This window comes from Crocodylus porosus, unplaced genomic scaffold (assembly GCF_001723895.1).
Source record: "Crocodylus porosus isolate Cpor-Errol unplaced genomic scaffold, CroPor_comp1, whole genome shotgun sequence".
Lineage (NCBI taxonomy): Eukaryota > Metazoa > Chordata > Crocodylia > Crocodylidae > Crocodylus > Crocodylus porosus.
Genome location: NW_017728943.1, coordinates 124904519 through 124929605, shown reverse-complemented (window position 1 = coordinate 124929605; position 25087 = coordinate 124904519). Strand labels below are relative to the sequence as shown.

At 40.9% G+C, this 25087-nt stretch overlaps 1 protein-coding gene across 1 annotated transcript in view; it reads left to right on the top strand.

Annotated features, from left to right (window-relative positions):
• The first annotated feature begins 257 nt into the window (after window positions 1–257).
• The window catches only part of UTRN (utrophin), a 541506-nt gene continuing 516676 nt past the window's right edge, over window positions 258–25087 (top strand). Inside the window, exon 1 of the mRNA XM_019550130.1 lies at window positions 258–422. Coding sequence (XP_019405675.1) covers window positions 344–422 — 79 coding nt within the window. The 5' untranslated portion in view covers window positions 258–343. The remainder of the gene's footprint in view (window positions 423–25087) is intronic.

Genomic DNA, 25087 nt, shown 5'->3' with positions numbered 1-25087 from the left:
ACTATACTGATATTCTAATTAAGTTGGCTTATTTTTTGATCTTTTGTCTCAATGTCCGTCTCCAGTGGGAGCAATACATTTCGATAAATCTTTACTTGAGTCTCAGCATAATCAAAGACCTTTGTTCTAGAGTGTGTGTATGAAGTACACTTTAAATAAAGGATGTTCTACAGGGGTCCTGGGTAAAAGTTTGTCTGTTCTAGGTGTCATCTGTAGAATGGCTTATCTTTTTAATTCTTTTTCCTTTCATATTTTAGGTACTGATTCTGAACCAGTCCTGCATATGAGAACTGTTTTGGTAAAGGTTTAAATTGTACTAGAAAGGATTTTCAAGACTGTAAGGATGGCCAAGGTTTCAGATCAAGAGGAGGGTCCAGGTGGAGGACACAGTGAATTCAGTGATATCATAAAGTCCAGATCTGGTAGGTTGCAGAGAATACTTGATGTTGTTTCTCTCAGTACATCAGAGCATGCCTGATACATTCTAGCTGTTTTTTCCTCTTTATTTTTCTGTATGTTGGTGTCAGTACCCAGCACAGTCATTCTGACTCAGGCCTCTTGATGCAACTATAATAAAATTAATAAAAATAATAGTTTCATGTCTTCTACTTCATACAGTGCTTCTTAAGTCTATTTATTTAAGATCCACCCTTTGCATTATAATTACATCAGGTTTGGTAAATAACCATGTGCTTTAAAGTGCTCTTATGCAACCAAGGATTGGCTTGCCTCTTCTGTATTTATTTTGAGCTTCTGAAAATGGCAACAGTGATTGAAGGGTTTTTTTATATACATTTTAATAGTACAGTGTGCAGTAAGAGGAATTGATTTACTTCTGACATAAAACTGTTGGCTGACTTTGGCACCATAAGCATTTCCTGTACTAAAAGCATTTGTGTAAAAGCTGCAGTTCTTAAGTGCCTCTTTCAGAATTATTTTTAAGAAGTTTTTTTGTTTCACTAACTTTTAAAAATGTACATATAATTATGCTCCTCCTATCCAAATGTGTTACACAGTATTGAAGTTAACTTCATAGCATGCTTTGAGGTAGGGGATTATTATTATTTCCATTTTATACATGGGGGAAATAGAGAGACAAAGATGGAATGACTTGGGTAGGACCATGTAGGAAACTTCCTGTACTGCCAGAAACTGAATGCACATCGTGATCCAATAAGTGCTTTAATCCCAAGAATATCTTTCCTAAATGAGGAAAAATTCTGGTCCAGAATCCACTATGTTTTCTTTGGTATCTACAACATAATAAACTGGAACTTTTCTGAATGTTTAACACACTAGTACAATAAATGTATTTGTAATTATGAAGACATTTGAAATGTCCTAGCATACATGTATTTCTATCTTTTTAAAATTATATCATTTTATAGTTAAGTTTTAGACCAGATTTAAATAGGATACAAATTTAGGCCCTAACACTGATTTCATGGGAAATCTGTATTGATTTAATTTAGGTTTAGAACAGTCCTTTGGTGAATACAGTTCAGTCTTATAAATCCACCCCCATTTTTTTTTTTTTCTTACTGTGAGTAAACTTTTTTTATGAGTGGAATGCCTCCTTATTTGTGAAACAGAATATGTGGTTTTGTCTTGAAGTCCTGTAATATTTTTTCTGGATGAAATTTGCTGCGTTTGGAAACGTCTGATTTAGACAGGCTGAGTGCTCTTGTATATGCATGTTCCCAGTACATACTCTTACCAGGAAACTTCACTGTACTTGGAGAAACTTCTGATATATAGAGTGGTAGTTTTCATTGTTGTGTTTAAGACCTTCTCTTGCTTATGTGGCTCACTTTACTTTCTTCCTCCTCCATAAATTATTAGTAGAATATTTATTCTAAGATGCAGAGGATTCTTAATTTTTGCATTAATAGTAAGAATGACATGATAAATTTGAAATTTGGTTTAATAGCGGGGGGGGAATGGGTGTTCTAATTTGATTTTCCAGAAAGCCCTAAGGACAGGGTTTGGATCTTGGAGATGTAACATGTGTCACTACATGTCTTAAAGTTAATTTTTGTAGCTGAGCAATGAATGAGACCTTGGGCACATCTACCTGTGTGCCAGATGGTGCAGCTGTTACTGCACAGTCATTTAGTACTTGCTCACCCGTGGACAGGAGCTGGACTTAAGCAAGTACTAAATGACTGTGCAGTAAGTTACTGCGCAGTCCTAGCACACTGCACGGGTTATTTCAGATGCTACTGCGCAGTAACAACAAGCAACTGCTCAGTAGTGTTGGTGTCGTGGTTTGTGCCTACTGAATCCATGTTGCTGTAGTGGCATAGTGTCTTGTGTAGTCACGCCCCCTGTAACTGAACCTGAGGGAGGGAATTTTTTAGTGAAAGGACACAGTACATCAAGGTACAGATGACAGCAAATTAAAGGCTCGTTTTCAGGTCTGAAATACGTATGTTGATACCTCTCTTATGTATTGTCAGGGGTTGGGGGGAAAATGTTGAAGAAAAAGAATGTTCATTTTGGTACTAATAAATGGAACTCTTGAGTTGTTTCCAGTCAACTGGATATCTGCAGTCTGGGGTGCTCTTTAAAATGGGGATATAAATAGTCTGAGTCCTGCAGATGTATCAACTAATCTGCTTAAAATGAATCGCATATTTCCAAACAGGCAATTTAATGAATTTATTTTGCATTTTTTTCAGAGGGCAAGGGACAGGGCTACTTGGAAACCAATAATTTTCTATTTTCTCTAGATACGTGGTAGGAAAGGGGTGAGCTTTGTTTTGTTTTGCTTCAGTTTCTTTGTTTCTCGAAGGTCAGTGCAGGGGATGTGAGACTCTAATGCTTAATCTAGGAGAGTTGGTAAATATGCCTTTTTGACTTTTATTACTAATGATGAAGGAAACAGCTGCTAGTTAGGATTTCACAGGCAACTTTAAATTGTAAGAATACTTATTTTTATACTGTTTCTTATAACTGTGGTGCGGTTCTTAAAATTTTTTATAATAATAATTTTACAAAAGATAGGTCTCGAGTCCTCTCAGGGAAGGTAATGCATTGTGCCATTTATAAGGAGCATTTTCCTCTCCTTATGCTTTGTTCCAATTCTTTTTATAGATTTTTCTTTCTGTTTTTTGAAAACAAAGAAACAAACGCATCTAATATGATGTCATGTATGATGACTTGATTGTTTTACTAAATTAAGGGGGTAGAAGCATCAGCGAAGGCTAGTGATTTAAATTTAGTAATACTCTGACATCCCATTGGAAAGCAAATTTCCAAAAGAGAGCAGCAGGAAAGAACCCAGCAGAAAGTTTAAATACTCTACATGTAAGTGTATAATTTAGTCCTAAGACTACAGTGAAATTGAATGCACAACCAATTTTGTAAAAGTTCCTGCTTTAATTATCTGACTTCTGGTAAGATTCAGGAGCAGATCATAAGAATGGATACAAACCATTAAAATGGCACTATATCTTTCCTAACAGAACTGTCTATTGAATATTTGTTTTGAGCTAAAATGGTGTACTCAAGCTTTAACTATTACCAGTCAAAGCTTATGGATCTCTTTAGGCTTTGTGTTTTTCTCAGCACATATTTTATGTGAGTTTTATGATTTTGATTTTTGGAGAAGAAATAAACTATGTTAAATTTTTCTTAATAAACTCTTAGTTAATAAAACTAAGAGCAATATAAAGCTGTAGGATGGGGAAGAATGACAGTTCCATGGAAACAGCATAGCCAGTGTATTTGCCATGAAAATGCTAAAACCCTATGAAGAAGAAAAATATAATGAACGCTGTTTTACTTGAACAAAGAAAAAAATAAAACCCTGTTAAAACATTTTACATCTGGAAAAAGTAACTTTGCAAGTAGAGGGCTTACCAGGGAAGAGGTATTTTGCATGTCTGCCTTTTAATAAAACATTGTATTATAATTTTGCAGTTACATTAATATTTTTCCAGGTATCTTTAAGGTATGTAGAAAGATTTTACTCAATTACCTAGGACTCCCATATACCACTAAATGTTGTATATTCACTTTTTGTGTGGATGTGAAATCCCAGTTTTTAATTACCCCATACATAAATTGATCTAAATACACTATTTGGGAGATTGCGATTTGTAAGAAAGTTGATATTGAGCTGTGATCCCTGTAAGCCACACTTTTTGAGAGTGCTCTGTTTTGACTGATCAGTTAGAAACACGTTTTTGTTCACTGTTCCTACTTGGAAAGTGTGGTACTAAAGATGGTGGCTTTTAGAGGTGTACGATTGGTGGGTAATTTTTGTAGTATATTGGCTTAGGGTATATTACCATTCAGTCTTGGAGGAGGCTTTACTTAGACTAGAGCAATGCGAGCACTTACTTTGGTGATCATATTTACTCGAATCTGAGATGAGGGATTTTTCCCATTAAACGTTTGGGGACGGGGTGCAGTTGCAGGGAGCCTGGTTTTGGATTTGAGTACCATCTTAGGGCAAGCAGTTGCTTCAGCTTTTGTCTAGGTCCAGTGCTGCTGCCTGCTCTGTGATGGGCTTGAGGCTGGAGCTGTCACTGCTGCTGCTGTCAGGCTAGGGCCAGGATGGCTTAAGGTGGCTCATGCAGCAGCAGAGACCACCTGGTGTGAGAACGTGGGAGAGACCTACTGTATGCAGCCCAGAGGGAGCATGGGGGAAACTGCACAGCTGCAGGCAAGCTGCTTTGGCTTTGGCCTCAGCTCAGGTGCTGACCTGGGGCCAGAGTCACTCACCACTGCTGTCTGCCCCAAGCTGAAGCTGCTGCTTTGGGCTGGGGCCAGAGCTGCTGCATAGGCTAAGTGGCAGGAGGTGGGGGCAGTTGGTGAGGGCCAGACAGCTCAGGTCTGCCTGCTGCTGTTTTTCCTGCCAGAGAACTAGGGAGGATGAATTAGGGTGACCCTCCAATTAGTTTATATCTGTGGAAAGAGAAATTTTTATAATTTTTTACGTATAGGATCTAGTTCGGACTAGGGTAAATACGGCAAGTAGTAGGTTAATTCTGGTGTGCATGTATTTAATATTCTGTGTCTAGACTAGAATATGATTGTGACCAAAACTACATTGTGTAATGACTATTTTCACCATGGCAATTGCATAGGAGACTGTCCAATGTTTGGAGCAAAACAGTAGTTGACTTTTAGCCTTTCCTTTGGTGTATACATATCAGCAATTGATGGTTTTCTTGGTTTGTTTTTGTATCTTTTTGCTTGCTAATTTGTAGGTATCTTTGAACTGAATAACTGTTTTGTATTGATGCAACATGATTAATTTTAGGAATCCCACCTTCAAAGGTACCTGCTGACCTCCTTTTTTAAGGAACAGCAACATATGTATACCCCTTTTAAGGTGAAAAGGTTTTCACTAGATTTAGCACCTCCCCCCCCTTCCATAACTAAGACTTACATATGTAACCTAGAAACTTTTATGAAAAGAAGAAAAGAATTTTGGGCATATGGGTGATCTTTTTCTTTTTGAAACTGAAGCTTTCAAGGAATAGTGCAATGGGATACTTGCTTTATAGGCATAAAAACCATGTTGTCATCATTGTATTTGAAGAACAGATGACTTTTTGCTGTGATTAATTATGCAAAATACTGAGAGGGGAAAAACACTTGCAATCTGTCATGATAGTTTTGAATGATAATGTATATAATTAAGCAGTAAGACATGACAGGCAAGATATTCTGGACGATTACTGCATGCTTCAGGTGCATTTTAAGTTATGAAAGTTTCTGCCTAAATCATTGGGAGCTTAATTCTCCTGATCTAGTATTCATTTTTAATTAAATTAAATGTGGTGGGCAGCATCTGAAAGAACTGATCTAAGAAACTGTAAATTATTAATTTTTTGGTGAGGCTGGTTTTAGGAGCTGATGCCATTATGGGTTGTAGAGTAGTTTGATTTCATGAGGATGGATAGTTATCAATGGCTCTCTTCCTCTAAGATAGGGGTGGGCAAAATTTGACCTGCCAGGCCATTCTATCTGGGCTGCCGGGCCCCTAAAATTTTTAGAAAAATGATATTAATCTTCCCTGGGCTGCCTGTCATGTGGACCTTGATGGCTTGTTGAAACTCAGTAAGCAGTCCTCTGCCCAAAGTAATTGCTCGCCACTGCTCTAAGGGATCTATCTCCCTGCCTTGGGGCATGCAGGGAAGATGGGACTTTTTCTTTGAAAGGCCTAATGCATTACTCATCTAGAGCCATTTGTTGCTTCGTTCATATAAAATGGCCATGAAGCAATTGGATTTGCCTGAAGCCAAAGTAGAGGGTGTGCCTGACAGGCATAACTGGTTTCAGGCTATCAGAATTCCTCAAGACTGCCTATGCAGAGGACATTCCCAAAGGGTGGAGGTGTGGCCAGGGTTCTTGCCATGCCCCAGGTATATCCAGTGCTTGAAAGGGAGCCTGTTGTCTGCTTGGGTTGTACAGCTGTTTGTTCAGATTTTGTTTTGGCTTTGTACTGGGTTCAGGTGGGACACTGAGGAATTTAATCATCTATTTATGAATTCCACCCCCAACCCCACCTTCTTCTGCTATCTTGGTGGGTGGGTGATGCATGCTGATCCATCTGTCCCATGAAGTATTCTGGCCTCGAACAGAAATCAAGGCTTCCTTGCTGAAAGACTGTTCATTGGTTTGAATACCCCTCTGCTAGGAAATGAAAGGGCAAGAAAGGAAGAGCACTGTTAGAACAAATGTTTCATGCAACTTGTGGCAGAGGTGATATCTTTTATTAGATTAACTGGAGTTTTGCAAAAAAACCTTATTTAATTGAAAGCTTTCAGGCCCAAACACCCCTCTTCAGGCATAAGAGAAAAGACTGTAAAAGTTCTCTTGGGTAGAAATGAAAGTTCAGATTTCACAGGAGAGTTGAAGGTTTCATTTCTATGTAGGCGAACTTTTACAGTATTTTCTCCTATGCCTGAAGAAGGGTGTTTGTTCCTGAAAGCTTGCAGTTAAAGATTTTTTTTTTTTTTTTTTGCAAACATGTAGTTGGTCTAATAAAAGATATCACCTCTGCCATGAGTTTCGATTGCTTTTGCCACTAGAACAATACAGCTACAACCTGGATACCTGTTCCATGCAAAGCATTTCTAAAATACTTAAATAATAAAAAAATCACTAGGGAGAATTACCTAAGAACTACAGTTGGTGATTCAGGAACAGCAACCTATGGGGAAACCCTCTGAGCAGCTATTCACGTGCACTGAAATGACAACTGAAAAACTTGTTCAACATGAAGAAGATTTGAACCTGTAGGTATTTTGTTCCTGATCCAACAACCAGCTGAAGTAAATGAGTAGACTCTCATTAATGTCAAGTAGCATTTCAATCAGGCCCATTACCCTGGGGCCTTCTGTGTCCCTTTGTACAAACTTGAATTTGAAGTGTGGATAAATTAAAACACAGGTGTCAAACTCCCTTAGTCTCATGTGGCTGTGGGGCTTCTTGTGGGCTAGATCTGAACCTCTGGTGGTGGGGTGAGTAGCAGAGGTATTAACTGTCATAGGTTTCTAAATCCTGAGGATTAATGGACCCGTTGCTTGCCCCCCACTGCCAAAATGGGTCCCTTCTAGGGCTCTGTACCCCAGAATTTGGTAATAATTCCTGCCCTTGAATTCCTAGCCCCTCCAAGGAGTCACACGGGTTGCATCTTTGACATCTCTGAATTTAAAGGAGCCTTGTCAGGTTGCATGTTTGAATTTTGTGTGTAGTACTGTTGTGTAAAACTCTCAAGATAGCTAGGACTCAAAATGTGGACCATTGTGTTCAATGTTGCTTTTATACATAGTGAGTTTTTTTTTACTGTTCATCAGTGTGATGAGTTTGCAAGGGAGAAAAGCTCACTAAAATTGCTATTAAAAGGAACAGAAAAGCTCTACAGTATTGTATTGTATGAGAATTAATAACCCCACCCCAATTCAAAATGAGAAAGGGCCCTAGTTTTATCAGATACTGGAACTTTTAAAATTAGTCAGAATTACTAATGTTCCTTAAATGTTGCTGCCACAGCCCTTGTACCCTAAAGAATCTACAAGGTTGTTTCTTTCCTTTCAACACAATAAAGGATTGTTATACAAGGGAACTTTCACTGCCTCTTTCCTCATTTAAAGAAACTGCAGTTGTTTGGGCATCTATTATGTGAGTGGAGTCTATGACAGTGCTATGCAGCACGTTGGACTGTTAGTGCCCTGTACTGTCAGGGGAATATATTACCGATGTGTAGTATGTGGTTGTGGCTTGTGAAATAAGAATGAAAAGATGTGGAAATGGCAATATATCTATATATCTATTTTTTTTTAAACCTGTAGAATTATGCAGAACAATCTCTGATAGCTGTCAGTATGCTAACATTTGACATTTTTATGTAGGAGTGCTGTGCTGGAAAAGATACCATTGTGTCATTGTATTGGAACTGTAGTCATTCAGCTAAAATGGATTGAAGAAAAATGTCTCTCTTCTCCAATTCTTACCCATATATTGTTTCCCTTCCACAAGGTTGGAGTTCTTGTACATCTTCAAATCAATTTCTCCCTTTTATACTCCAACTTTTTCACGTCTCTGTGTGTGAATCTTCTTATCTAAGTTTTGTCTTAATTCCCAGAATCTTTTAGCTAGTAGGCTTAAGTAAACCCATACATTCTCATTTCTTATAGTGTATATATTTAGATAAAATAGTATGACGGAGAGATTGAAGGAATGTGAAAACCCATGTGTGGATAACGTGTCTGGACAGACCTTTGGCATTCTTTAATTCTTTATCTGGCTTTTTCTCCCTTTCCAACGGCTGGGGAAGATTTCAGCACTCTGTTCTCAAATTTGATGGTGGGGAGAATCTAATGTGGAAACATTTTAATGCTACCTGATCCCCTTTCCGTATGTATAATGACACTCTTAAAGTTTATACTACTGCAGTTATCTAAATTGATTGAGCATATCCTGTGTTGTCCTTGATGTATTCAAATTTTTGTAAACCCTAAATAAACATACCTGAGTTAGTGTGCCTGATAGAGTGCCTAACTTCTATGATGTGGGAGGACTTGGGCAATGTTTTAATTAAACTACCCTCTCACATACTCATGCACCCTTTAAAAAAAACAAACGTATTTGCTGGAAATTTGAGTACACATGATATTTGAGAAATATGATAAGAGCAGTTTCTGCTGCTTGGAGAAGGACCAGAAAGTAAAATCTGCACTCCATCCACATGTCGTAGGGTGATGAGCAAGCTTGGCTCCCTAGCTGCTGCTACTTAGTTACTTACTAAAAGGAAAGATTTCAGCCCCCCTCCCCTTTTCATTCTGCCGTGTGAGAAAATATGGTAATCTATTTGGATTTGGAGTATGGGAAAGAACTGGAAGAGCAGGGAATGGAGAATAGAACAAATTGACTATGGGCATCTTTCCTTCCTCAAGCTGACATAGATATTCTGCTGTGAAATATCTGTAGCTGTGTCGATTGTGCATGTTCTGAATGCATTATTTTGTCTTCACTGTGATGGGCGTATACCTCCTTTGATAGAAATTCAACACTTTTTAGAAGAGAGCAGCTGTTCCATCCTCCTTTCCCCTCCCCCAGTTGCATACCAAAATGCTCCCCATTCAGTGTTGGGAAAAGTTGCACTTAGTACAGATGACACAATAATGAACAGTTTAAGGAACTGATAGGGATGTGTGCATGTGTTTGGGAAGAGGAATTGCATTATTTGACTTACAGGTTTATGGAAGTGTAACACTTAATGCCCAAACCGTTTTGTCCTGAGTCCACTTCTCTATGGGCAGGGGTTGTCGACCGGGGGTACGTATTACCCCTGGGGGTATTGGGTTGGCTGTAAGGGGTATGTGTGGGTGGGCGGGGATGAAGCACAGCTACCCACCACCCTGCGCCCCCTCTTCCCAGGAGCAGGGCTGGGGGTGCGTGAGGGTGGTGGCGCCCCTATGCAGGCTGTGCTGCTGCTGCAGCTCTGCAATGGGCCATGCTCCACAACTTCCCCCCACCCCTCCTACTCTGTGTCTGGCCACTGAAGTTATGCTTACTAAAAAAAGGTTGAAAACCCCTCACTTAGGGTGATTCAAAATATCTGCTTTTGTTGGGTAGGAAATACTACATGAGGTGGGGTCTGAATGCTGTCTTTTTTTTTTTTTTGGTGCCTAAAGTCAGGGCTACAGGCAGCTACATCCATCCTCTTAGGATTCAGGGCTTGAAAACCTCCCTAGTGGGTAGGCATCTATATCTACTCTTTGAAAGAACTGAGCAAGGATCCCTGTCCTGTTCTCAGAGTAATTTGCTATATATTCTTTGGCTTTTTAAAATGTAAAATGCATAAGTAGCCCTGGGAGAAGGGACTGGAACTCAGGATGCCCATATTTTAGAAAGGGAATAAGGAGGATTCAGGGAGCTACAGATCAGTCAGCCTTACTTCAGTTCCTGGAAAAATCATGGAGCAGATCCTCAAGGAATCCATTTCTAAGCACTTGGAGGAGAAAAAGGTGATTAGGAAAAGTCAGCATGGATGCACCAGGGACAAGTCATGCCTGACCAACCTGATTTCCTTTTTATGAAAAGGTGACTGGTTCTGTGGATGTGGGGAGACTGCTGGATGCAGTGTACCTTGATTTTTAGCAAGGCTTTTGATACGGTCTCCCACAGCATTCTTGCAGGCAAGCTAAGGAAGTATGGATGATGGACTGTAAGGTAGATAACAAACTGGCTGGAGCATTGGGCTTAGAGAGTAGTAATCAATGGCTCACTGTCTTGTTGGCAGCTGGTTTCAAATGGCGTGTCTCGGGGGTTGGTCCTGGGCATAGAAGGTAGAAGGCTGGAGCTGACGGGGCTTAGTCCCACAAATGCGAGGCAGCAGTAGCAGCACAGAAGGTTGCAGAGCAGCCTGGCTGCCGGCTCTGGGTGGCTGCAACGGGAGGGGTGCACACAGACACAGGCACAGACACGGACACAGACATGCAGCCACAACACCCCAGCAGTGTGTAGAGCACTGCCTATCCCAACAGGTAAGTCTGTCATGGGGAAGGGGCATAGGGACTGCCAGGTCCAAGTGTCTGTGGTGAGGGAGGGAGTGGGGCAGAGGCAGGGACTGGGGTGAATGGGGCCCTGGAGCTGGTTGTGGGACTGTTGGAGCCTGGGCAGGCTGTTCAGGGGTGTGGGGAGGCTCCCACCACTGCACACACTCTGGCGGAGGCCTGGGGGACATGTGCCCCTGGATTTCTGTGCAGGGTAGAGGTGGCTGCTGCGGCAAGCTGGGCTCTGTGCCCCGCTGCTGCTGCTGACCTGGGAGCAGCACAGTGCCACGTCCCTGGCAGTCAGCACATGGCAGGCATATGGCATCACACTGCTGAGATTAGATGGTTCACTGTAGGGAAATGTGAGTTCGAGCCACTGCAGAATTCACTTCACAAAGAGTTGTAGTTAATTTCTTTTAGTTTGTAAAATCAAATGAGATTTTGCCCCATTTGGAGTGTGACAGAACTTAAGACTGAATATGCCCTTAAAATATTAGGTTATGAATTGAGCAGGAAAGTGTTGTGGGGGGTAAAAGTCCAAAAATACTTAGTATGGCATTTTAATAACAGCAAAAGGAAAGCAAAAAGTATGTAGTACTTTCCTTTTGTATACAGTTAGGGACCTACTCAATTTCTCAATTTGTGATTTAATGGAAATTGCTAAATCGGGCATTGTCTGCAAAATCTGGGAAAAAAATATTGAAAATAAAATGTTGGCTTCTCAGTGGGAGCCAGTAGTCCTCGTAGGCACTGCAGCCCAGCCGTGCAGCCCACTGTGGGGGGGGAGTGTGCTGGTGCAAAGGGGAGCAGCCAAGAGGGTAGCTGCCTGTGCTGCTTGTCACTGATTGGCTGACAGGGCTGCCTGTTGTGTGGCTCTGTCCCTCTCTGCCAATCAACAGTGTTAGTAGGGGCCACTGGGGCCCTTCAGCCAGTCAGAGGTGTGGAGGGGCCCTGCTGTGATAAGCCTGCGAAAATGGTGGCTGGCCTTGCAATATGCCCATGATGAAATTGGCCATCTGCTGCCTCCTAGTTGGGTAGGTTCCTATATATACATTACATATAAGTGAGAATATATATTGACACTTGAACTAACATTGGGAACAGTGTTCACAGTTTTTGGTTACATTATAATGTATGTAAATAAAATAGTTTGGTAAAAGAGAATAAGCAAATGCCTGCAGATCCACACTTACTTATTTTACCTTTTGTAAAGTATATTTGTTTTAATTTAGTGTTGAAAAACAACTAAGGTAAATTGTTTTGAAACACAGCCCTACTCCATTTCTAGACGTGTATGCTACTCCTGTTCTCTCTTCTTGGAACTCCATGGAAATGAAATTAATTTATAGAGTTAGTCTCCTTGCTGGGGAAAGACTTTGTTAAGGGGTGGGTCTTGTAGTTATAGTCTGAAGATAGTTTGGCTTGGTTTGATTTCATCCTGCTTGGAAGGCATTGCCTGTTTCTCCTGCTTCAAACACTTTGCCTCTGTGTTAAGGAATATTCATTTGGCACCTAGATGTGTGGTGTCCCTTGGGTAGCTTGTCAGTTATTGATCTATGATTGTTTATGTATCCTGGTTTTAGACCATTCGGAGTTGGGGACAGAGGGAAGGAACAGGTTTTTTTAATTTAATCTGTTCATGAACAGTGAGTTATTAGAGGCTGGAGAATGCAAATGTGATGTGCTCCCTCTGAATATTTTTTGCTCAATAAATAAGCTACTGGGTGGCATATGAGTAGCGTTCTGCATTTATAGTTTTCATTAAAAAAAAAAAATCTAGGAATTTTTTGGGGTTTATCTTTGAAAAATAAAAACGGGGATGAAATCAGGATAAAAGGGAAAAAAATCAGTTTAAATTGGGGAAAAATTGGTGGTGAGGGTGGGAGTAAGGCTGAGACTAAGGAAGGGGTGGGGGGAAGGGACATGGCGCAGTCCATCACCTGCTCCTGGGGCTGCGGCAGGGAGCAAAGCAGGGGGGGAGCTGTCAGTGAGTGCAGGGGGTGGGGGTGCAACTTCTGCTGCTATGTGCCCTCCAGGAGGGCTGCAGGCTGGGGGTCCCATGCTGGGCTCTTCCTGGGGTGGGCACGTGTCCCTTGATCAGCAGCAGAATGCACACTTTATCCACCTTTCTTCCCTGGCTGTGTTCATCCCCACCTCCTTGCTGCTGGGCTGCCCTGGCATTTTGGGGGAAGAGGGGACTGGGGCCCAGCACTCCTGCCTGGCTCCCCCAGTGGGGCTTGCAGCTCCCAGGGCCAAAACTGGAGCCACTGGGGTGCAGCTTGGACCTGCCTGCCCCGAGAGCGATTCCTGTGGCCCGTCCTGCCCCACTCGGGGTCAGAGCTGGGAACCCCATGCCACCAGGCAAAGGCTCCAGCTGCCTTCGCCCAGCCCCTGCATAGCCTCCACTGCCCCGCTCTGTATGCGGCCACTGCCAGTGCCCACCTCACATTCAGCTGGAAACCTATGCCTCGGGTAACTGGCACAGTGACACTTTTAGTTTACCAGCACCACCTGTTTTTCAGTTCAAATCTCTGTTAACCGGCACAAGTGGGGAATGAGCCATTCCCCACTCATGCTGGTTAACAGGGATTTGAACAAAAAACGGGTGTAAATCAGTACAAACTGAATGACTTAAAAAAAAAATCAGGGAATTTATCAGTGAAAATTGGTAAAAACTGAGAATGCGAACACTACTAATGAGTTCATCTTCAGCACTGGTTGGGAGAAATAGTCTAACCTGAAGGGGAGTTAAGGGCTAGACTGTCATACTGCCTAAGTCCTTGTTGGCGAGGAGGGGACATGTTTTTTAGGCTAATGAAAATAATAGATGTTCCATGCTGCTGCTGCTGCTCACTGTAGATCCAGAAATGGTGAGAAAGTGCTGTGTAATCCCAAGCCTGTGTAGACTCCCTTCCTTCTGCTTAATTGTCAGATACCTATGTCAAAGTTAGTATTTCAGCAAGTGTTTCCTTCCTGTTGCACTTTACTTTTTCTTTTTTAAATCAAATTTGAAGATTCTGCATATTTTTCATAACATCAAGATTGTTCAGGACAAAAAAGAACGGCAGGGGGGGGATTCTAGGATAAGGTGCCAAATTTAAAAACATTTCATGGATCACATTGATAAATATCAAGATTATAGATAATTTTATCAGAATTATAGCACTTCTGAGAATATAGAACAAATTATCTGAGAATTTAATAAATTCAGGCTTTTTTTCAAGAAGTGTTAGTGAAAAATTCAATTTTTACCCTAACTGTGGAACCACTGCTTCCATACTTGGGCAAATGGGGGGAGGGCAGGGAAGAGTGTGTAGAGGTACTATTGATAATGCACTAGTGTGATTGGTTGCTTTTTTTCTTGGTTAATAAAATTAACACAAATACAAATATTCCCTTAACTTTCAGTATGAAAACAAAGCTCCCACCCCCCCACTCACTCCTTACCCTCCTAATTGCAAACTCTTCGGCTGTCCAAAAATAGATGAAGTATTAAAAGAAAGGAAATTGGAATCCCTCTTTGTTACAAATGAGTTACCAGGTTACCTTCATTCCCCGTCTCCTCAGGCTCTCTACCTAATGTTCTCTGCTTCTGCTCTTTCCCTTCAGTGACAGTCACTGAAAGTACACTCTTCCGGCTGCCCAGATTTCTAAACTGCTGCTGGAAATGTACTTTTTTACCAGTCTTTACTTATTTGTGTATGTGAACAATATGAATCCATTTAATGTGCATTTCTTTTACATTTCATTTTCTTTTCTACCCTCAGTGGTCCCAGTAACAGAATTTGGATTCTTCAAGATCTTGTCTGTCTTAATCTCCATCCCTTCAAAAGCCCCAGTAAGAAATAAGATTGTGGCTAACATGAACTAGGCAAGTCTCCCTTTGGAGAGCAGTTATAAATGAACTAGAGGTCAAAAAAGTTTAAGTCAAAGCTGTGCATAAATGTGCCTATTGGATTACCACAATTAAGGTGCACCAGGTTCTGGAGCCAGCAGTCCCTAGTGGCATCCTGTTGGGCTGTCTTTTTAACTTTTGTAGCCCAAACATTGGGTTGAAGATTGGGTTGACTGTGGGTGGCTTTCAGCTTGAGCCTGCAGAGCCTTATGCTGCTTCAGAGTTAAGTGAAATGCTTTTCTGCACATTCAGAAGTTTACTTCATTGTCTACCATTTTTACTTGTGATCTAGGCAGGAAAACTAAACTCTGTTCTCCTTCATAACTCACGGTGTACGTGGTAGTTCCTTCTTCCACCACCAGAATGCTGGAGTGACTTCTTTGAATCTTTGTACGCTCATGTCTCACCCAAAGAAGAAGAACTGAGAGTATGGTAATTTTTATAGTGGAGCATAACTTAGCTTCACATTTTGTTTGCCTGTATCAGTAGTTCAGAAGCTTTTATTTTTAGTCTTGAGCTAGTGAAGAAAATGGTTTTAAAAGTTAGGAAGCTTAATGTTAATGAATCCCATGTGAACGGTAGGGTTTTGTTTTTTTTTTTTCCCTTACTTTTTTCTTCAGGCAAAAATTTCCATGATGGGTCATGAAGATTGTTTATTTTTACAAATCTCTCTAAGCATAAATTTCTTGGTGGTTCTCTCTGATTTCTTAGAATTGTAGAAAAGTAGGGCTGGATGGGACCTCACAAGATAATCTAATCCAGCCCCCCCCCGGTCAAGACAGGATCATCCCTGAATAAACTATCCCAGCCACATGTCTAACTTGCTCTTGAAGATGTCCAGGCATAGAGCTTTCACAATTTCTCTAGATAACTTGTTCCAATGCTTGATCACCCTCATAAATTGGTGAGGAAAGGGTTTTCTGTTAATATTTACTAACCTTTGCTTTTATTGGCCATAGAGTACATCTTTAATCATTCACCTAGGGCAGTAATACTACATATGGTACTTCTAATTGTACCCTATGTGGATTTTCACTTACATAAACAAAACATAAAGTCAAGATTAGACTTTTGCTTTCTTGACTTAAAAAAAATCCAGCTTGCTGGAAGTAGAAGAAAGGGTTTTGCATAAACCGTCTCTTAGTTTTTGAATAATTTAATGCCACAGTGGTATGCAACTAAACCCTGTAGCTGGTCCATGCCAGTGGATTCCAGGATTGTGGAGAGAGAAGAAAACATAGATATCTATATCAAAGGAGATTTAGTATTAAGGGGGAGGGAAAAGATCATTTGATTTGGCTTCTGCTTGGATCATCACCTACAAATTGTCTGCAGTTACAAATATGAATTGGTGCCTTGCTCTGAGCAAGGCAACTTGTGGAAATGAGTAACACTTGGCACGAAGTTGCGGTGGGAATATGTTTAAAAAAAAGATTTAGTTTTGTGGTCTAACTGATTTGGTTCATCAAATGAAATGTAATACTAGTAGTAATATATACTGTGGGGCACATGTTTAAGAAAAAAAAAAAAACTGAGCCAGAATCGAGAACTTGGAAAAAAGTGGTCTCTTTGTTAGTGGTATTTCCCTTCTCCAGTTGCAGGCTGCTGCTGTTGCTGCCAGGTTTGTGGAATGGGATAGAGGTGGGGAATAATATTTAAAATGTTTCAGCTCTAGTGACTATGTTGCAAAAAAGTGGTAAGAAGTTTTGAGGAAGGGAATAGAACAGCAGTGCTAATCGTGTGTGTGTGTGTGTGTGTGTGTGTGTGTGTGTGTGATGTTACAACAGGCTGATTTTAAATTTGGTATTTGAACAAAGCCTGCAAAAACAGCTTAAGAGTAACTGCAGTGAAATTTCAGATAGAATCATAGAAAATGAGGGTTGGAAGCATCCCCAACTACATCATTCCAGCCAGGGCTTTGTCCAAGGATGGAGATTTCGCCACCTCTCTCGGTAATCCATTTCAGTGCTTCACCACTCTCCTAGTGAGAGCTTTTCCTAATATCCAACCTAAACCTTCTTTGTTACAACTTGAGACCATTGCTCCTTGTTCTGTCATTTATCACCACCAAGAACAGTCTACCTCCCATCCTGTACATGATATGGTGTAAAGATAATATTGACATGTTACTTGATTTTTGGCTGCTTTTTTTAGTCAGATGTTGATTTAAAAGGTAGAATTGTGTATCCTGAGCTCAGCTGTCAGATTTCAGGTTGGAAAAACTCTCCAGGATCAGGATTTGTTCCTTCTAAACTACTCAGAGGGGGTACCCATCCAGCCTTTTCTTGAAAACTTTCACTGAAGAAGGTTCAACAACTTCCCTAGGCAGCTTGCTGCATTGTTATACTGTTCTTAAAGTTTGAAAAGATTCTCTTGAGATTTTAAATTTAAATATGCCTTATTGTAGTGTAAACCCAGTGTCTGTTGCTATTCTCTCTGTGGCAAGGCAAAACAGTTGTTAGCTTGTTGTCAACAACGGTTGTCTTTTATGACAGCCTTTCGAATTTTTGAAAACTGTTGTCATGTCCTCACTTAATCTCCTTTTCTCCTAACTAAACACCGCTAGTTCCTTCAACCTTTCCTGTACAGCTTAAATGATGTTTTGAAAGGATCCAGAGGCAAGAAAAATTTTCTCTGGATCTCTCTTTAAAATGTGGTGCCCTAAACTGGATGCAGTCATCCTCCTGAGGCTAATCGGTACTGAGTTAAAATGGTACTGTGGCCTCTCACGTCTTCCATACAGTGCTTCTGCTTTAATACAACCAACATTGTATTTGCAACAGGCTCCATTTATCCCAAGATACTTCCCAGCAGTATGTCTGCGAAGCCACTTATTCCCTATTCTGTATTTTGTACATTTGGGTTTTTTTTCCTGCTAATGGTGCAGGTGGACATAACATTTGAACCATTCCAATAATGTCACTGATGGGGAACTGGTTCACATTTGTCCCTGGACAGAAGTGTTGACTTGTATGCTGCTAATGGTCCCAAGTAGACTCTTCACCTTTTAGGGATGGCATTGCTTTCAAACTGCCACCTGGGGGTAGCAGAATAACCAGATAGACCATCATGCCTTCCAGGGGTCAGGAGTTGCCCAGATTTGGTCCAGGATTTCCTTAAAGGGAGAGGAAGCCCTGGTGCAGAGCAGGACATTGGACTGAAGTGGTTACTTGGTGCTGGTGGGCTGTGTGGTCCCCTGCTCATGGTTCCTGGAGGGTTGGCTGATTTAGGGCTCCCCAAGAAATCCTCAGTTTTGTCAACCCCTTCCCTGGAAAGCCACCTTGTTGGTTACCCCCTTGCTGTGGATTCTGGGTGATGTGGTCCCAGGCTTAGTTTGGGGAGAGAAGAGGTTGCCAGGTGTTTCTTGCCTCCTGCTTCTGGGCTGCTATCATTGCTCTCCACTCAAACCACAGCCCAGGATTTCCATACCTTGGTTTCTCTGTATGTCTGGCCTGCACAATCCAGGCCAGTACTTGGTTGCACACTACCAAACTCTATGTGGTGGTATCTAGACAGAGGGACACCAAGTATCGGTGTGTGTGGGGGGGCTTGGGGGCCCCTGCTTCATTTGGGGGGCTGGTTGCTTTGGGGCTCACCAAAGGGTCTGTCTCGCACTACAGCTTTAAAAGGACTTTCCCTAGAGAGCTGCTCAAGTGCCTTGCATTGCCAGTAATTGCATAGAGATGGTCTTGCAGGGTGGAACTGGCATAGCAGGCTCCCTGAAAGAGTGCAGGGCAGTAAAACTGACACAAGCTTTCTGCTCCCCACCCCTGAAGATGGGGGTCCCTGTAGGCAGTATATCTTTGTGCAGTAGAGTCTCAGTTACATCCCAGAGCAACCCCATTCCCCTGTATGGGTTTGGGGGTGTGAGGAGCAGTTCAGCTTGGGGTGCCTGGAGGAATGACCAGACAGAAGGCACAAAATGCTCTGTGTCCTCGCATAACATTGTACTGATTCAGGGAGGACTGGGCTTGACTTTTTTCTTTGTGCTTTTGAAACACTCCAGGAAGTTTAAACCGGTCTAAATTGGGATGAATTTCTAGACTCTTGGGGCACCTACATGAATGCTGGATGTCTGCTCCAATGTGTGCTAATTAGCATGTTCCAGCAGTATCTGCATCATGTGTATTCAGCATCCCTGTGCTTCGAAATGGCAGGTGGAGGGGGTGGAGTGGGGAGGGCTGCTTTAACTAAATCTGGTCGTATTCAGCGTCCCTTGCTTCATTCATGTGATGATGCTGAGGGTTCTTTAATTTAGAGTGGTCCTCAAAGCCACTTTAATTAAAGCACCCGTGTCCTCCTCCACTCTGGAGCACATGTAAAGACGCCCTTGGAGTTTGAAGTATGTTTCCAACCTTCTAAGCATTATGCTTGTAGATAGTTTGTGATGCACTGTGCACAGATCCTTCCCAGCAGTGCTTCTGCCAAGCTACACATTCCCTGTTTTGTATTTGTGCATTTTTTGCCTGCTGTGTAGTCTCTTTACATGTGTCTCTCCTGAATTTTATTTTGCTGTCCCTAGCCCAAGCCTCCAATTTATCAAGTGTTTGGACTGCAAATGCTTTGGTAGATGAGATTAAAATTCAAAGGGCTCTTGATACATTGGAGGACTGGACTAAGGACAACAAAATGAAATTCAACAAAGACAAATGTTAGAGGCTACATATGAGAGACAGGAGCCAAATGCACAAATACAGAGTGGAGGATAACTGGCTTTCTGGGAGCACTGTTGAGAAGGATGTAAGGATTTTCTGATATGTTCAAGAGACTGGTCAGTGGTCTTCAGAGACAAAACCAGTGTTAAATAGCTTGAATGAGGTGTACTGCAAGAAATCAAATTCCTACTTTGTGGATATTAGATGCTTTTGAAGATGATCTGTTTGTTATTTAAGAGAAATTAACATTTTTGTAAATGGGTAAAACCACATGAAAAGCTAAAATTTGATTTTGTTCTGGGTAACTGTTGGTGAAATAATATATTGATGCTTCTTGTCTTTGGACTTCACAGGTGAGAGGGAGGAAAAAATAACCCTCATTTTACACTTAAACTGCTCATTTAATATCAAATAGCTCTCTTACGCTTGCTTCTTTCTTAGAAGGTCAACTTCTGGTAACCCTGTGGCTGAGAGGAAGATTTGTTGTGGCTAACCCCCTTTCCCTCCCTCGCCTCCCCCCAGTTTGCAGCTATTCTTGTGTTGTACCTGCATTTATTCTCCTGTGGTTCAGACGATGCTACATCGTTTCTCTTTCTTCCACCTCAGTGGCTGTCCAGGTTAACAGATAAGTAATCTGGTTACTGTAGTATATGAATATTTCCTAGTTCTGTGGCAGAATTCATTGCTGCTCTGCAATGTAAATTGGGATGGAGGTGGTTATCTGATGAGTCATATGGGTTTATTAAAAGCATGAGAAATTTTTTTGGCTTGTTTTAGCTCTGAAAAATAAACTTTGTTTTACATGACAATCCATAGTATTTCTGATAACAAGGAAGTATATGTGGGATCTGGTATTTACCCTCAGACTGAATTATAGCAGTGCACTATATCGGGACATCCAGCCTTTGGTTGTCAGGAAACGAACTAGTATAGCAGCGATGTAGTTTCTCAGGAATGTAGGTTAGTGCAAACATGTTAAATCCATCCTTTGTTCCTCATCCCATATTGCAAAGTATTACGTAGGATTCTGTTCCATAGAAAAATATTGAACCAAGCTCCATGTTTCTGCCCTTCTCTTCAGAGAGTTTGTCGTCTGGCTAATTCATAGACTTCATAGATTATAGAGTTGGAAGGGACCCAGTGGATCATCGTGTCTGACCCCCTGCCCCTGGCAGGAAAGAGGACCGAGGTCAGACGACCTCAGCCAGGTGATTGTCTAGCTTCCTATTGAAGACCTCCAAGTTAGGTGACAGCACCACCTCTCTTGGAAGCCCATTCCAGTCTCTGGCCACCCTTATCGTAAAAAAATTCTTCCTAATGTCTAGCCTAAATCTACTCTCTACTAGTTTGCACCCATTATTCCTAGTTACTCCCTGGGGCGCTCTGGTAAACAGTGCACCCCCAATTCCCTGCTGTCATCCTCTGATAAATTTATAGGCGACCACAAGGTCACCCCTCAGCCATCTTTTGTATAGGCTGAAGAGATCCAGATCTCTTAACCTCTCCTCGTAGGGTCTTTCACGGAGACTTTTGAAGTTATAAATGGAGACTTTTGAATCGCAACTTTTCTTCTCCTTCACAATAGACTTCTGGGTATATAGGAGACCAAGTTTGACCAACACCTGTGTTGTGAATTCCCTTATGGCATTGTAGAGAAAGGTGAGTCCACTTTGTGGAGGATTTTGATGTCTGGTTTTGTTTTGGTTTGTAGGGAAAGTAAGTACATTTAAATTTTCTTTTTGGAAGGGGATAGAACTGAATGTGGTGGAAGGTTTTGGGTTTCCTATTCCGGGAGGGTTGTTTTGGTGGGCTGCTTGCAGAGCTGGTCGGGTGATCTGGAAAGACACTAGCAAGTCTCCAGCAGAAACCTTCTTGGAAAATTGTTTCCAAACCTTGCCTGGCTTCTGTTGGGTCTTTGAATGGTCTTTGCAAAATATTTGTGTTTAGGCAGATTGACAAATTGCTGCTGAGGAAACGATTTGAAATTTTTTTTTTCTGGCCAGCTGTAGCGTAGCAGGTAGTAAGTATCTGCCATGTTGGCCTATCTTCTCTTGTATATACATGAGCACTGTTTACGTTGTGTCTGTGTGTAACTTGTATTAGACAGAAAATTCCATTACACACAATTCTGTCCTTGAGGAAAGAATTGAAGATCAAACCAAAAAGATGACAGATGTTAGTTATGGTGCTTAATGCATGACTGGAAGATGCTCAGATAAAGTGTTAAGTGCAGACTAAGAGCCTGTGTACAGTAGAATAGCTGTAGAATAGGTGTAATAGCTTTTTGTGAAGCTGGGGGTGAAGAGGGAGGAATTTAAGAAGGGAATTAAAACCATTCAAACCTGCTATTATTTTACTATATTATAAATAAAAATGTGTATTTTTTTTTTACCATTGTCTCACTAAACTGACACAACAGATTTTTTTTCCTTCTGCCACTAATACTTTTAGTACAGTTGGAGTGTTGCTGAAGCCGCAGTGCTTTGCAGTTTTCCAGCCCTCTTCCATTTGTTCAAGTGCTTATTTTCATTTACAGTTAAACCAAAGTCACTGATTTATTTGGTATTTATAGTAGGCTATGTCTGTTTCTTTCCTAGACTAGAGAAAGGGAACGTTGTGCCCCAAAGCTTGTCTAACATTTTTCTTGACTATACAGCCAGCCAATAAAAGATATTGCCAAAAAAACTGTTGAGTCTTGTTGGTATTTTTAAAATGATTACAGAAGTACGTTTACTTAATTCATTGGTGCAGATTCTGTGCAAATCCTGCTTATCCCAGAAAGAAGGGGAAATTGAATCTCCCTCTTTCTCTCTCTTCCCACCCCCGCAACCCTCCGTTCCCTTGGAAGTTTGAAGAGAGAAATTATTTTTCTTTCAACCCATTTCTGTTCCAGTGTTTTACAATGTTTGTTGTTTAGTATAATTCTGATGATAATCTGGCCTGTATTCTCACTTACAGTAAAGTCTGTTTATACTATTCTGTCACCTTTTAAAGGACCTTAATTCGCACTCACTTTAAGACCCTTTTAAATTACCAGTGTAATATTTTGAATGCGAAATGAGAATTGAACCCTCACTGTTTAAAGCAACTGTGTAAAATCTTGGCTGTATGATTTCAATAGCAAAACGCCCACTGACTTCTCCAGAAACAAAATTTTGCTTTTCTAGAATCTTGATTAGGTTATTGTTCTGATTTTATTTTTTTTTAATAGTGTTCTGCATAAATGCCACTCTCTCTGATGTAGCAGTGAATTTTTTCTCCTTGATCCTAGTTAGAATCTGTGACTGTTGTGGCTGACTTTTTTGGTCTGGGTCCATACATACTTAAAAAAATGTTTGTTTTGTATCACCTGGTTCCTTTGTGGCTGGAGGCATACCAGACTTCAAACAATGGCTGCTGGATCCAGGTTACTTCAGGCTCTTTTTATTGCAGTAGTACTCCAAGTTTTGTGCGAGTTTAGTTAGGTTTCAAAACTGGCGTGCCTTTAATATCCATGGCTATCACATTTGAGGAGTGGAATTTATGCTTTATATACAGGATGGACATCTTCCAAAGAAGCTGTAAAATCTATTTTGCTGATCTAGATGATCCTTGCTTTTAATAACAGGCATTCTTAAGTTGATGCAGAAAGTGAAACAAGTGGAAAAATCAAAAGTATGCCAACTACAAATTTAGACTATTTTTGGTTAAATTCTATCTCTGTTAAATGAACAGCATTTAACTTTGCACAACATTACCTTGACTAGTAGCCTTTTGACGTGTGTGTGTGTGTGTGACCCTCCCCCCCCCCTTTTTTTTTTTGCAGGGGAGTTGGAAGGGTCATATCTTATATTCTCTAAATGTCAGCCTCCTCATTTTGCAAATAATAAGCTGTTATTTGTCCAAATGTCAGTATCACAGTTCCTTAACCTACCACTATACAACTGAAATACAAAAAAGCTTTTACAAAACAAAAAAGGCAGCTTTAATTATACTTTCATATGAAGAATGCCAGGGTGGAACAAGGTGAATAATGGGTTTTTCTTTTTTTCTTTCTTTTTTTTTTAACTAACTTAAAAGCAGATCCTGTAATTACAATTTATTGTTTTCCATAATAGCAATGTAACTAGTTCAGCTAGTCATCTCAGCTTCCAGTAATTTTGAAGAGGTCTGTTTCAACCTTTTTACTTGTAGTACAGATAACTAAGTGCAACTTGCATAACCACACATTTAATTGCTTTGCAAATGAGAATACAAATGTAGCAAAGACTTCTATGAGTTCATAAAGTGGCATCCTTGAAGATAATACATTTACTTACTGTACAGTAAGGTGAATTTATGTTGGAAAAAATGACTTTGAGCTAAGAACTTAATTGTTCTTTGCCTCAGTGTCCCCATTCCAATAAAAAGGAATAGTATTTAGCTACCTCTTGAAGGTGTTTGGAGAATTCAATGCGTGAAATTCTGCCCTGTAAAATTGCAGTGATGCCATGGAACAGCTCCAAAATGTAAATGCCAGCCAGCACCTAGATCTTTTTTAGCTTAAAGCAGCTGTGTGCAGTGTTTAAGCAAGCAGCAGTAGAGGATGCAGATGACCATTTTAGCCCTGCTTTACCAACCTTGTTAAGATTTGAGAGTGAATGCACGTTGGGACCATCTAGACTTTGTTCTGTACTGTTTGCCAGTATATTGGAAACCAACTAAAGCATGTACAGCTTTTATAAAAATTAAATCCTTCCAGAGAATAGGGGGAATCCTTCCCTTGCCTTATCGCACTTACCTTTGTAGAAACCAATTCTACACTGAATTTTTCAGGCCAGCTTTAGTTTTCAGCTAAGGAGTGTGGCGGGCTTACCCATTGCTGTAACCACAATGAGAATTTTAGTTTGCCAGATAACCCTGTGCTATTAAAAATGATATGAACTGGTGTATATTACTGATAATACTTTTGTGTAACTACAGCTGATAGGAGAGTGTTCCCAAATTCCCAACCTCCTGTCTCCTTCCCAGCCTACTCCCTTGCTATTGGATCCTTATGGCTGGAATACAAGTATGTTGAGCTGTGGTGAAACTGGGTAATTTAATTCTAGAGAAATAGTGCCTACATCCATAATAAATGAATGACTCCCATGTTTAGAACAGATCTGATGGTAAGGATGGTGGCAGATCTTTCAGGCGATCACAACCTGTTTCATGCAAAATCACCGTGTTTTCAGAAACATTAAAGAAGAACACCTAGAAAGTACATAATAAAGATAATTCAGCAAATTGACAGCTTCAGTTTCTACCCATGAAATACAGTATGTTTGCTCTTCTAAGGATTGTAGAGTTTGTCTGCACCTGATGTGGAGTGATGTGTTTGTACCCTTCACCTCCCAGTAGTTTCATAGTTTCATAGTAGCTAGAGTCGGAAGGGACCTAGGTAGATCATCTAGTCCGACCCCCTGCCTGAGCAGGAAAGAGCACCGGGGTCAGATGACCCCTGCAAGGTGCTCATCTAACTTCCTTTTAAAAATCCCCAGGCTTGGAGCCTGCACCAC